Raw genomic sequence first — 12,452 nt, 5'->3', positions numbered from 1 at the left:
AAAAGGACTTTCAAAAAGATTTCCTTTGAACATAGAAACTCTGAACAAATTCTGTTCAGAAAGGTGCAGGGACACTTAAAGAGGTTGAGAAGAATCTGAATGTGTTGGCTGTTTTCAGAGGCAAGATTAGGAGGTGGGCTGACCTGAATGTTCTCTATGAGAAAGGGACCACACCCAAATCCTGTAATCCAATCAAGCGATTCCAGTGGATTAGAGGATTTTGTGCCTTATCCCAGGGCCCAAAAGCCATAAAAGGTGGAGGTGAGGGTCACTATCTGCCATTTGGAAACTGGCTCAGTGAGAGAAGCATCCCTTTGTGACCTGAAGCTCCTGGTTGAATTTATCTTGTGGACACTGTTTCTGCCGACATGGAGGCTGCCTACCTCCACCGCTCAGAGGAGTCTCAGTTCAACGACTCTCCCAAACCCCAATCATGCTGGTCAAAGAGAGGTGGTGCTGAAGTCCACGGAGGACCCTCTCTGCCTGAGAAGACAACCCCTGCATCAAAGACACTCTCCTCCCTGACTGATCCTTTGGCTCCCGCATCAGCAGGGCGGCCTCCCACCAAGACGCCTCTGAGTTGGGAGGATCTTTCCCAGGTGGGAGCTGGGCTTCAGAACATGGGGAACACTTGCTACGTGAATGCAACCCTACAGTGTCTGACCTACACAGAGCCCCTTGCCAGCTACGTGCTGTCCCAGAAGCACGGGACAGCCTGTAGGAAGCAGATATCCTGCATGCTGTGTACTCTGCAGGCTCACATGACCCGGGTTCTCTGCCATCCTGGACGTGTGCTCCGACCCCTTCCACTCCTGCTCGCCGCCTTCCACACACACAAGCAAGAAGATGCCCATGAGTATCTCATGTTCATTCTGGATGCAATGCAGCAAGCATGCTTGCCTGAAGACAAGCCCTCAGACTCTCAGCATGCTCAGGACAGCACCCTCATCCAGCATATCTTTGGGGGGTACTTCAGGTCACATATCCAGTGTCTCCACTGCCAAGGCATTTCCAGCACTCTGGAACCTTACCTGGACATCAGCCTGGACATCGGGACTGCTCAGAGTGTCAGCCAAGCTTTGGAGCAGTTGGTGAAGCCCGAAATGCTTGAAGGTGAAAATGCCTACCATTGTAGTAAGTGTCTAGAGAAAGTGCCTGCGTCCAAGGTGTTGACTTTGCACAGTTGTGCAAAAGTCCTCATCCTGGACTTGAAACGATTCTCAGACTTCACAGGCAACAAAATGACTAAGGAGATGCAATATCCTGAGTGCCTTGACATGCAACACTCCCTGTCTGAGCAGAGGGCAGGACCCTTGGTTTATGTGCTCTATGCCGTGCTGGTGCATGCTGGGTGGAGTTGCCACAGTGGACGTTATTTCTGTTTCGTAAAGGCAGGAAATGGCCAGTGGCATAAAATGGATGATGCTAAGGTCAGCGCCTGCGTTGTGACTTGTGCCCTGCGCCAACTTACCTATGTCCTCTTTTATATGCAGAAGACCGATATGGAAAGAGACCTTGTGAGTGGGTCAGTCGAGGGAGGAATCGCATCTCCCGAGGCAGACCCCGCGGAGGTGGGTGAGGCCTCAGGAGAGAGCACAAGGGATCCCAATGTGAACCTTGCTGAGTCGGAGGAGCACGGGGAAGAGACCTCAAGGCAACAAACCACATTAGACCAGGGGAGATGCCTCCAAGAATGCAACCGACCTAAGCCTGAACTTCATGTCAGGAGAAGAGAAATTGCTCTTCCTGAGAATGCAGTCATCCTTCAGCACTCCAAATACAGACATGAGATGCCCAAGAATCATCCTCAGCAAACCATGGACCTGCTCCACACTGCAGCTGGGATGATCCCACCTCAGGTGGCCGGGGATGTGGCCAAAGTCCCGCATGTGCCAGGGAGAGCCAGACCAACCAAGAGGACGAGCAAGAAGGGACAGAGGTCTGGGGAAGCAGTGCAGGGATGTGTCTACTAACTTTATTGCACATGGGCACACACGCGCACGCCCACACACACACACGGTGTCACTCACTCACCAAACCCAAACACAGTCCCACACTGGAAATATTTGGTGTTGTGTGAAATGTGTGTTCTGTATGTATGGAAGAACCATCTGTGTGGGTGTGTTCATGGGCTATGGCCTTCGACTGAAACTAGAGGACACTGACTTTTAAAGCGGGTTCATTGTCATGATCTTATATTGTAATAGTGTGGATTCATATGGGGTCTATCCTGGAACCGGCCTCTCCTTCAGCCTTGGGTAGAGTAGCGGCAACTTGCAGGTGAGAGGCAGTGAGCAGTCAGGATTGAGAGTGGATATGATGCTGAGGACCTGGATTTGAAGTATATTCGACCCTCTCGTCATGCTCCGCACTTCCCATTGCTTATCTTCTATTTATATCGAAAGAATATTTGCCTGAACAGAAGCATGCGTGGGGCCTTGCCAGCGATGTGTTTTGGTCATTGCTTGGAAATGGTAAGAAAGGAATTAAATGCTTATTTTGGGGAGATAACTGCATCCAGCCTGATTGAATCTCATTGAATGTATTATGTTCCCTTCACTATCTCCTACATTAAGACGGCAGAGAAGGAAACTGACAGGGACTCTTATTCCAAGGGGAAATGCCCAGCCTCCCACTGAACATAAGTTTCTATGAATATTTTGCTACCGTCTGCTATGTGGCACCTCCTGCCACAGAAGAAGTGGACTCTGGATTTCAGACCAGTTCAAATTCACATTTGGACCTGGGTTGATACCTCAGAAAAACAGTGCCAAGTTCACGAATCTAGCAAAATGGTTTTTGAGGTCAGGTTATAGGTGTTCTGTGTTATCATTCTATTTCTTACAGAAGTAATTAACAAATTGATTGTAGAATGAAAATTATCGCATGATAACCAAAAGCTGAGTGTGACCATAGATGTGCAGTTGTGACATCTCATCATAATGTATGTTCACTCTCTATTCAAACTTGGACATGCCACCCTTACTGGAAACTAAGGGACAATAGGAACTGTGCAGAAGAAATCACATTTTTTTGTAGATTTTCATGTAACAGAGGCAGATTAGAGATAGAAAGTGTCAAGGTTTCTTTCATGTATGGGAAATTTTTTTTTTTTACAAACACAGTTTATCCTGTCATAAAGAGTGAGGGAACCTCTGTGTATGTGTTTGCTAGAGTTTCCTAAGAAGACCTGTAGGTATCCTCGTCCTCTGAAGACTGTCATAGGGAATGAGACAGCTCATGGACTGGGAGACTTGTCTTTCACAGAAGAGGACCCTCAGGAGGAGTCTGTTGGAATAAGGATATGTCCCCCTCCTGGACTGATATGGTGAACCAGCAATTCCTCCGCTGAACTAGTTGGAAATGGTCAAGTCCACAATGTGCTACGTGGTATGCTTTTGGGCGCCTACACATATACTCCCCCCACTACACAGACACTGCAGTTTTTCGTTAGGTATATATATGGGAATCTCAAAGGGTGCTTACCAATCCAGAATGTCAAGTTTGTCTTACTGAAATACATTTTCTAAAAAATGTAGGTAAATCATCCTGGCAATTTGTACATTGGTTGTAAACAGAAGTAAACAAGTTAATCTGAAACTGTTTTACAAATGTCTGAATTTCTGATTTAGAAAAAGATCCCATCCAGAGATCTGCAAATTATACCATGTTTTCTCCTAGAAGACATTTTCTGTACTTGTTGATATTATTTTTCTGAAATTGTTATGGGGAATATTGCATCTGCTTTGTTCATTTTTGATCTAAAATGTTATTAGGCAGTTGTGTGTGTTTTTTTATTCTTAATAGAAGACTGCAACATATGATTTGGTGTGCATGCTTTTACTCCCCAGTATTTCAGATATTTGAAATAATTATTTTATTTCCAGGCTGGCTCCTCACAGAGGCTTCTTTGCCTGTTTACCCTGAGTGGAATTCCCGCAGCCACATCTAGGTCACCAGCAACCTAAATTCATAGCCTCCCTCTATGGGAATGTCTCACTCCTACTCACTGGATTAATATAGGGGAAGCGCCAGGAGCCATTTAAGAGGAAATGCAATGGGACATGGGCACATTATTCTTCAGGGTCTCTTCAGTTATGAGGGCTCTGACCAGGAAGAAGTGTGTGTGAAAAATTAGGTGGGGGGAGTAGATTTGAACCAGGAGCACACCATCTCTGGCCAAGGCTAGTAGAGACACCTGGGAGGGATGACCAGGAGATGGTTGGATAGCACATTGTGGGGACTGTGGAGGCTGGACAGTCAGCAGATGAATTCTCTGGGTAGGTGTCTGGAGGTCAATGCTCATCCTGTCCAGGTATCCATTAGTCACTTAAGGGGTTTCACTCTATATCAAGATCTATTAGTCAGGAGGACAGACCGAAGAATCTGCATAGCCTCCCACAGAACAGATTCCCCAGTCCTTTCCAGGGAACCCGGAATTGCCAATCCTGGATGCAGTTCTAGGGAGACCTCCAACCTGTTTCCAGGTGACAATGAGTTGAGTCCTGGCTCCATCAACCTTTTGCAAGATGTCAGGCTGGAAATGTTTTCACAATAGGGATCTGGGCTGAAACTGGGATTTGGGGACAGCCCCAGGCTAGATTCCATGGCGGTATGTGGAGGCTTAATCTGGGAGGCCACATTGAATCAGTGGTCTGTGAGGTTGACAACGAGGGTAGGTTCCTGGCCATGGTGGGTGGATGTAAGCTGAAGGGATTACTTGACTTCCCTTCCTGAGCTTTTGTGTTGTCCAGCAGGAGAAAACAAAGTCAGGGCTTTTCACAGGAGATATCCTAGGGGGACATGTGTGTGTCGTAACAGGTTTGAGCTCATGCAGGAGACTTGTGGAAACAGCTTCTAGGGAGATTGCCTCCTCACATGGGGAATGCATTATCCCATTACCAACTGCTCTAATAGAAGATACCACAGATGGACCACATCTTACCTCTGCCTCTCCACTGTTGGTAATCAACCACAGTAAAGGCATGGAGATAGGAACAATCCATTCCACAGTTATATTATTAAAAGTGCTCATTTTACTGGGACAAGAAACCCAACCGAGTGGTGATAAGGAGACATAAAATACATTAGCCTCCTGTTACCAGAGGGCGAGATGAGGAGGTTTCAATACAGTATTTTAGTTTCTTTAGCAGAAGCCATTGCATTCACTCTTCTGGCAGTGGACAGAGCTAATCCTGTCTTTAAAATTTTTAGTGATTGTGTGATACACAATTTGGAACCCTTATGGAAACAATACATTTTGTTGCATTCGGGATTGTTCCATTTGGAGACATCTAAGTAAACCAGTTCCATGTGGTGGCTCTAGCATGTTGGGTCTCACATGCCAGGGATCATACAGAAGCAAAGAATTGAAGGAAACATGGTACCTGAAGACTCCATAAACAAGGAAGGGAACTCAGGGAGAGAATGGAATTTTAAGAAATCCCACACAGAGTAAGAGCAAGGGAGTGAAGATACTCTGGTTCATAGACGTGAGACAGTAGTGGATAAGGAAAAGCCCCACTGTCAGGAAGGAATCCGATGCCAATTCCTTCCAATGTGGCTGCTTTGGCAGTTGAGGTGTTCTAGATAATGTCTGGTCAAGGGCCTTAGTGTCCTATGCTTCTTAACTGGAAATGAAAAATAATGTGAAACACGTTGGTCTCAGGAATGTGGGAGGCAGCTCAGCACCCAGCAGCATGGCTGCTGGGTAATCTCCTTGAGAATCTCTCTCCCTCTATTTTTCAGCCCCCACTCTCCTGCTACTCTGTGGTTTCTCTCTGGTCTCTTCTTGTCTCAATCTATCTATCATCTATCTATCTATCATCTATCTATCTATCTATCTATCTATCTATCTATCTATCAATCTATCTATCATCTATCATCTTAAACAAGAAACAAACAATGAAACATGTTTGCATCTTTGCATCAATGTTCCCACATCCAAGTCAATTAGATCTGTGGAGTCCAGTGTTACTCAGTAATGTGGAAAAAGGCACAAGCCTACAACGTACTCCAACTGAATCAAGAGAATATAAAGGATATTGGGGTGGAATTCCCTGAGGAACAGTTAAAATGAGGCATATAAAAACTGCATTTAGGATATAGACTCTTGTAGGAAACGGAGTTCAAAGGAATGTTTCCCAAAAGCATAAAACCAGCCAGAGGATTTCTCTTGTGGTGGACCCAGGCCACACCTAGGCAGATACTGGTATTCATCAAAACCTTCATAATCTTTGTAGATTGAGATCATAGTTGAGAGAGATGGAAGTGCAGAAGCAAAGCATGGACACCATATACCCCAAATAATTGGTTACAGCCTCAAAGCCTCTGACTGGTGAGGAGAAGGCATTCCCCTGGGATACCTGAGCTCCTTTGGGAAAGAGATCTTCCCTGTTCTAGAGCACTAACGTCTAACTCTCCTTCGCTCACTTGAAGTTACTCAAGAAGAAAAAGGACATTCATAAAGGTATCCATTCAACATGGAAACTCGGATCAAATTCTGTTCAGAAAGGTGCAGGGGCTGCTGTTAGGGAGGTTGAGAAAGACCTGAAGGTGCTGTCTGTTGAGGGAGGCAAGATGAGGAGGTGGGCTGGCCTGATAGGTCTCTATGAGAAAGGGACCACTCCCAAATCCCTTAATCCAATCAAGTGATTAGTGCCGATTGGAAGCTTTTGCTCTTTATGATATTTCAGTTTTTAACTGAAAGTTAATTGACAAAAAGGATATTACATTATGAATAACCTCAAAGTGTGACCCCATTCTTATTGCTATTAGCTCTAAATTGAGCAGAAGTGCTGGCAAAATACAAATAGTTCAGGAACCATGAGTCCTGAGGTTAATTCCCAAGCTGAAATATACCAATATAATTTCACTTGCAGAAATTTTGGTATCCACCAAATCCGCATGGACCTACATCTCCATTCACACCCAGACACACACACACACAGGCACACACACAGAGTCATAGAAATCTTTCTCATGAGGGCATCATTAGCTTCCTTGCAGCTGCTGATTGGCTCAAACCCTGCTGCAGCTAAGAGGATTAGATGCATGTCTTTCAAGTGGTTGAAACGTCACGTGACCTCGGAGCAGTATAAAAGTCAGGGAGCAACGGAAGTGGCCATTCCTCACCATCCCTCTCTCCCACGAGACACACCGTCTCCTGCAGTGGAGCCTGTCCAGGACCTTTCCCAGCATCTCCTGACAGGCGTGAGGACCACAGTTGCACTTCAGGTGAGTTTTCGGACCACTGGTCCTACCTTTCCTGAGCGAATAATGGGACAGTGAGGAAATGGTGGAGGGATTGGCCCTTCCTCCATGGGTTAAGGACTCTTTCTGGTCTAACATGTTCTAAGAGCAGGGACTGAGCCAAGGCATGGCTGTGAATGCCCAGGACAGCCGGAGGTTCCAATGCCAATGGAATGGGGCCTCGAGTGTCACATTGGTGTGGGGTGGTAGACGAGCAGGGACAGAAGGCCTGTAAATGTCTCAGTGGGCACTGCAGACCTAGAGAAGACACAGGATCAGGGCGCCTGCGCAGCTCCATTGTTTCAGGGTCTGACTTGGGTCGGGTCATGATCTCAGGCTCTGGAGATGAATCCAGGCGCTCACTGGGTTTCCTGCCCAGGGAGTGTCTGCTTCTCCCTCTGTCCATACAGCTCAGGTGATCACTCTCCCTTACACACACACACACACACACACACACACACACACTCTCTCTCTCCCATAAATAACTGACTTTTTTTCAATAGAAGAATTACCTGGTTCGCAAGGTGAAAAGAAATTCACTTCCCAAAGTTTCGATGGCAGTTAATTAGGGGCACTGCCACGAACACATGGAATGGAAGTGCTCAGATGGGCAGCTTCCCATCGAGTAGAGGGGAATGTGTTTTCCCAGTGTATCTGGACTTAACTATGGCTTCCTCTGGCGTCCCAAGGGGCATTCAGATATGAGAGAGGGAAGCCCACTTTCCCGATGCTTTTGCCTTTTGCGTGCTCCATGGTGGATCCCACTGAGCCTCAATCGGGAGAGGTCTCGTCCCTGGTTTTGTTTCCACAGGGGATTTGGAGAGACTTAATGATAGTGTCAACAAGAGTCCCTGAGCCTCCAGGGTGGGCTTCCTCAGAGCGGGGATGTGGCTTGGCCAGGAGGATGTAGACAGGAAGGAGGAAAGAGAAGAGACAGTGGGAATTGTGTGTTTGGCACAAATGTCCTGACACTCGCTAATGCCTCCTTGGTAAGACGGTACAGGGAGGAGGCCGATGTCATGGTGAATAGGACTCACTTGTTTCTTTTGCCTCAGGCTACCCGAAACCCATCCCCGAAGCAGACTGACTTGTCCCTCCAGGACGTGGGACTGATGGCGGCGCGTCACAGCCAGCTTGGGCCCAACAGACCCTTGAGAGCCCAGAAGGGCAAGAGGCCACAGACAGCAGGACTGGCCCTCAGAGTTCCCAGACCAGAGGAGGAGGATCCCAGGGTAAGTGTGGAGGCTGGCATGGGTTTTGAAGCAGGAGCTCTGCCAGGAGTCTTGAGACAGGCTAGGCTCCCAGAAGATCATGGCCCAGACTCAGTTGTCCAATGTGACATGGGCAGGAAATGCCCCAGGCTACACATTGGGACACTCAGAGGCTCTGAGCATCAGCCCCAGGGCACCATAAGATCAGATTCAGCCTTCAGATTAAGATTCCCGAATCTTAATCTTAATGATGCTTCCACCTGTCTTCAACCTGACACCTCCAATGCCTTCTCCCCTCCCCTCCCCTCCCCTCCCCTTTCCATGGGCTGTGGAGGAAGCATCCTGAGGTCTTCACTATGCTGGCACCTCACTAGCCAGATAGGATGTCCCCTGTCCTCAACCCATGTGCCACACCCTGAGGATGGCCTCCCATTGGTGTGCTTGGCAGGTTCACTGGCATTTGAATGGATGCACTGACTCCTCCCCCTTCCTCCCCCAGGTAAAGTGCAGGGACTGTGGGGCCTTTGGACACAAGGCATCAAGCACCAGATGCCCCATAAAACACTGGGGCGCAACCCTCATTCCCGTGGCCTTGGGCTCCAGGAGGCTGAAGGAGAACGTGGAGCCGTGGAGTCAGCGGGACCAGCGGCACCAGGCTGGGCTGTTGAACCAGGCTGAGAGGGAGAAAGTAGAGAGACGAAGGTGAGTAATGGGGCTTGCTGACCCGAATGCCAGGGATGAGACCGACAGACACCGTGTCTGTGCGCATGCACACTGTGTGCCCTGCAGCGTGCGGGCAGAGTCAGGAGAGGCGAGGCAGGCAGAGGAGCTCCCAGGCTAACAGGGACCACATTTGGCTGATGGTGCTGTCCTTGCTGACTTGGCGTGGGGTTTTGTGGCTGGAGCAGTGTGCCTGCACCAGTGAATGTATGGAGCTTGGCACAATATAAGGCAAACTCTCTCATAGGCTCTGAATGAGAGAAACTGCCTGGACGACCTGGTGGGCTCACTTTAGTCAGGGTGAGGGGCAGGCGTGGGCGTCAAATGGCGGAGTAGGGAAAAGACCATGTTAGCCCAAGCCCGGAGCTGGTGTCCAGCTGGAAGACAGGGAAGGGAGTTCCTTCTCCTTTCCATGCTTTGATTTCTTGTGCAGGCAAGAAGCCGAGCAGAGGAAGGCCCTGCTCCAGAGGTTCCCCAGGAGACCCCGAGAGGGGCAGAAGCGCACCTGGAAGGAAGGCACAGAATCTTGTGACTATGTGAGGGTGAGTGTGCGCTGCTTCCCGGCTGCTGTGCTCTGTGGGGCACTCGCTGGGCTCCATTGGCCTCCTGGGGGAGGGAGGGGCTCCACTTCCACTCTGACCAGGGGCAGTTGAGTGGCCCGGTCTTTGCACCCATTTTTCCCTTGGTGCCCATGATGTTGCCTTATGCCTTGAATGTGTGCGAACAGTGGGTTTGTTGACATGTGAAGGTCATTGGCGGACACTCCTGGAACACATGCCATCCTTAGAGAAGTCAAGCCGCTGTCCTTCCTGACACATTCCCCCACTGCCCATCCCTCCTCAGGAGCTGCCACTGTGACCCTCCAGCAGCAGGACTCTTATAGCCTCGTGAGCAGAGTGGATGGAAGAGCTGGTCCAATGGAGGAAGCATCGATGTGAGGCTAAAATTTGTGTGTTCCTCCCCGATGTCAAAAGTGCATCAGCAGCATCCAGTCATGCCTTTGTTCCGGACCAGCCCTGGAGCCGGATTCCCTACTTGTAGGTCAACAGATCCCATCTCTTTCTTTCCCTGTTCTGAGGGAGGGGGTGGTTCAGAAGGTCTTAGGCATTTGTTGGTTTCTTTCTTTCCTGAATGTTCCTTTTGCCTTGGTGCCGAGGCCACACTCATGGTGTCCCGTGTGTTCTCTTTTCCCACAGCGTCCACACATGCCGATGCCCGTCTACACCACCAGGAGGCCTTCTATCCCTGAGCCTTCCCTGCAGACGGAAGCACGTACTGAGAACCCTGACGTGCGTGTCCGGTCTCATTCCACATCTCCTCTCAGTAGCCCTAAAGTCAGCCTCAGTCCACCTAGTGGACATCCTGGTGTCCAGGAAATGCCGGTTGCTGACACACCTCAGCCGGCACGCCAACCCTGTGTCAGGGCTGATAGCCTGGTTGTGCAGCAGAGAGCCAAGAGGCCCTTCCCAGTCTCCCTCGAAGATCCCCAGGCTGGCACCAAGGTCCATGGGCTGGGACACACCCAGGCACCACCCAAGTATCCTGAGGAGAACACCTGTCCCGCTGTCAGCAACGCATTGGCAGACAATTCCCAAATGGCCCTCCAGACTCCAGGCAAGAACTGTGCCCAGATGCCCCTAGACAGGACCCAGAACCCCCGAAAGAAAGCGCGATGGAGCCCCACCCAGCACATCCCCAGGAGCATCCAGGGAGCCCACCTGGGGATTTCGGGGAGTCTATGTCCTCCAGGAAGCATATGTGCACGTGGATGCACAGCCGTGCCCCCGCAGACCCGGAAGACACCTGCCCTCCTGCCAAGCAGGGGCACCCGGCCCACACCTGCCACACCTCACCTGGAAACGCTGTGGCCGTGCACCGTCCCCCCACAGCCGCCCTCTGTGCTGGCCCCCACTCAGCCCCTGAGAATGGTCTTCACCAGATTGGACAGAAGCTGCTGGAGCTCCAGGTTCCTAGCAGCTCCCTCATTCCTTCCTCCCGAGAAGCCAGGCCCTGCTCAGGGCCTTCCTGCCACACAGATGTCGGATGGAGCCTGTGACTCTGTCCCCTGGAGTATCCTCCACGATGACCTACAGGTGTCCTCATCCTCAGAAGACACTGAGAGCGAATGAGCCAGCTCCTGGCCTCGGACACTTGTCCTCCACCCCACTGCACCCTGACGGGGTGTCTGTGGACCTGAGGACGTGGTCCACTCCTGGACTGATGTGGGGATTCGGCGCTTGCTCAGCTGCATTGCATGGAATATTTCAGGCCCACAGGGTCCTGCCTCTCATGTTTCTGGGGGCCGTGCTCAGATGCCCACCCCTCAACAGACACACTGTACTGTTCTTTAGGGAAATCCATGGGCTGTGGCAAAGGCTAGTCTTCCCTGTGGAATGTCAAGTTGTTCTTCTGGAAATACATTATCTGTGAAATGGAGGCAGATTTGAGTGAGCACTTGTCACTCCAATGGAAATAAAATCTAAGATGTTAAGCTCTCTTTGGTTTACGCATGTCTGCATTGGGGGATTCAGCATGGCGTACCCACTGTGTGCTCTGCAAATGGATGCCGTATTCTCTCCTGACATGAGTTTTTCTTGACTCTCTGGTGGTAGCTTTGTGGGATTTCTGATGGGCAATATTTCACCCATGTAGTTCATTTTTGTTCTTGAATGTTACCTTCGAGTCGTGTGTAGTGTTTTATTTCCCTTAATAAAATGTTAGCACCAATGAATAGTGTGCATGTCTTTCTTTTGATTTTGTTTTGTAGGGTTTTGTTGTTGTTATTGTTGTTGTTGTTTTTGTTGTTGTTTTTCAGCATTTCTGAACCTCTCTATAGTTATTTTAATTCCTCCAGCTTTAATTACTTGAGAAGAGACAGCAGCATGTTATGACCGGGGGATTCTTAGACATCGAGGGTCTAGGGTACACCCAGCTCTCCTGCATGAAGAGCTGTATAGGGAACATTGATCCCCATGCATCCTGTGTGGGTGCCATGTGCACTGCAAGGGGCCAGGGTCACACGTTGGTCTATAAGGGGATGAGTTGGTGGTTTCCCTCTATGCATATTCTGGAACCCACTTCAATGTTGGATCATGATGACTCCTTTCTGAGGCCTCGGCATGGAGATTTTTCACCCCCAAGATGCTTTAGGAAGGAATGTTTGACAACTGGGTCCGTGTTGGTCCAACTAGCATGAAATCCAGGCTAGAGTTCTCTCTCTCTCTCTCTCTCTCTCTCTCTCTCAGAAATCTCTGATGAGAACCCATGGAA

The 12,452-nt window shown here is 49.4% G+C and overlaps 2 protein-coding genes across 2 annotated transcripts; both read left to right on the top strand.

The window, feature by feature from the left end:
• Nucleotides 1-368: 368 nt before the first annotated feature.
• LOC119877381 (ubiquitin carboxyl-terminal hydrolase 17-like protein 6) lies at nt 369-1,973 on the top strand. The gene has a single exon (XM_038569351.1). The coding sequence runs from the start codon at nt 369-371 to the stop codon at nt 1,971-1,973; it is 1,605 nt and encodes a 534-aa protein (XP_038425279.1).
• A 2,641-nt stretch (nt 1,974-4,614) lies between these two features.
• Nucleotides 4,615-11,311, top strand: LOC119877380 (putative protein FAM90A5P). Its single transcript, XM_038569350.1, has 6 exons — nt 4,615-4,702; nt 7,037-7,236; nt 8,307-8,483; nt 8,962-9,164; nt 9,616-9,724; nt 10,379-11,311. The coding sequence occupies exons 1-6, from the start codon at nt 4,615-4,617 to the stop codon at nt 11,309-11,311; spliced, it is 1,710 nt and encodes a 569-aa protein (XP_038425278.1).
• The last annotated feature ends 1,141 nt before the right edge of the window (nt 11,312-12,452 follow it).

Source organism: Canis lupus, chromosome 21, assembly GCF_011100685.1.
Source record: "Canis lupus familiaris isolate Mischka breed German Shepherd chromosome 21, alternate assembly UU_Cfam_GSD_1.0, whole genome shotgun sequence".
Lineage (NCBI taxonomy): Eukaryota > Metazoa > Chordata > Mammalia > Carnivora > Canidae > Canis > Canis lupus.
This window is presented reverse-complemented; position numbering and strand designations above follow the sequence as displayed.

Excerpts from the sequence above, each read along its gene's own strand:
- LOC119877381 (XM_038569351.1), top strand. The coding sequence starts at position 369 with ATGGAGGCTGCCTACCTCCACCGCTCAGAGGAGTCTCAGTTCAACGAC.
- LOC119877380 (XM_038569350.1), top strand. The coding sequence starts at position 4,615 with ATGTGGAGGCTTAATCTGGGAGGCCACATTGAATCAGTGGTCTGTGAG. Across the intron at positions 7,237-8,306 it reads GGACCACAGTTGCACTTCAG|GCTACCCGAAACCCATCCCC; the intron begins GTGAGTTTTCGG and ends CTTTTGCCTCAG. Across the intron at positions 8,484-8,961 it reads CAGAGGAGGAGGATCCCAGG|GTAAAGTGCAGGGACTGTGG; the intron begins GTAAGTGTGGAG and ends TTCCTCCCCCAG.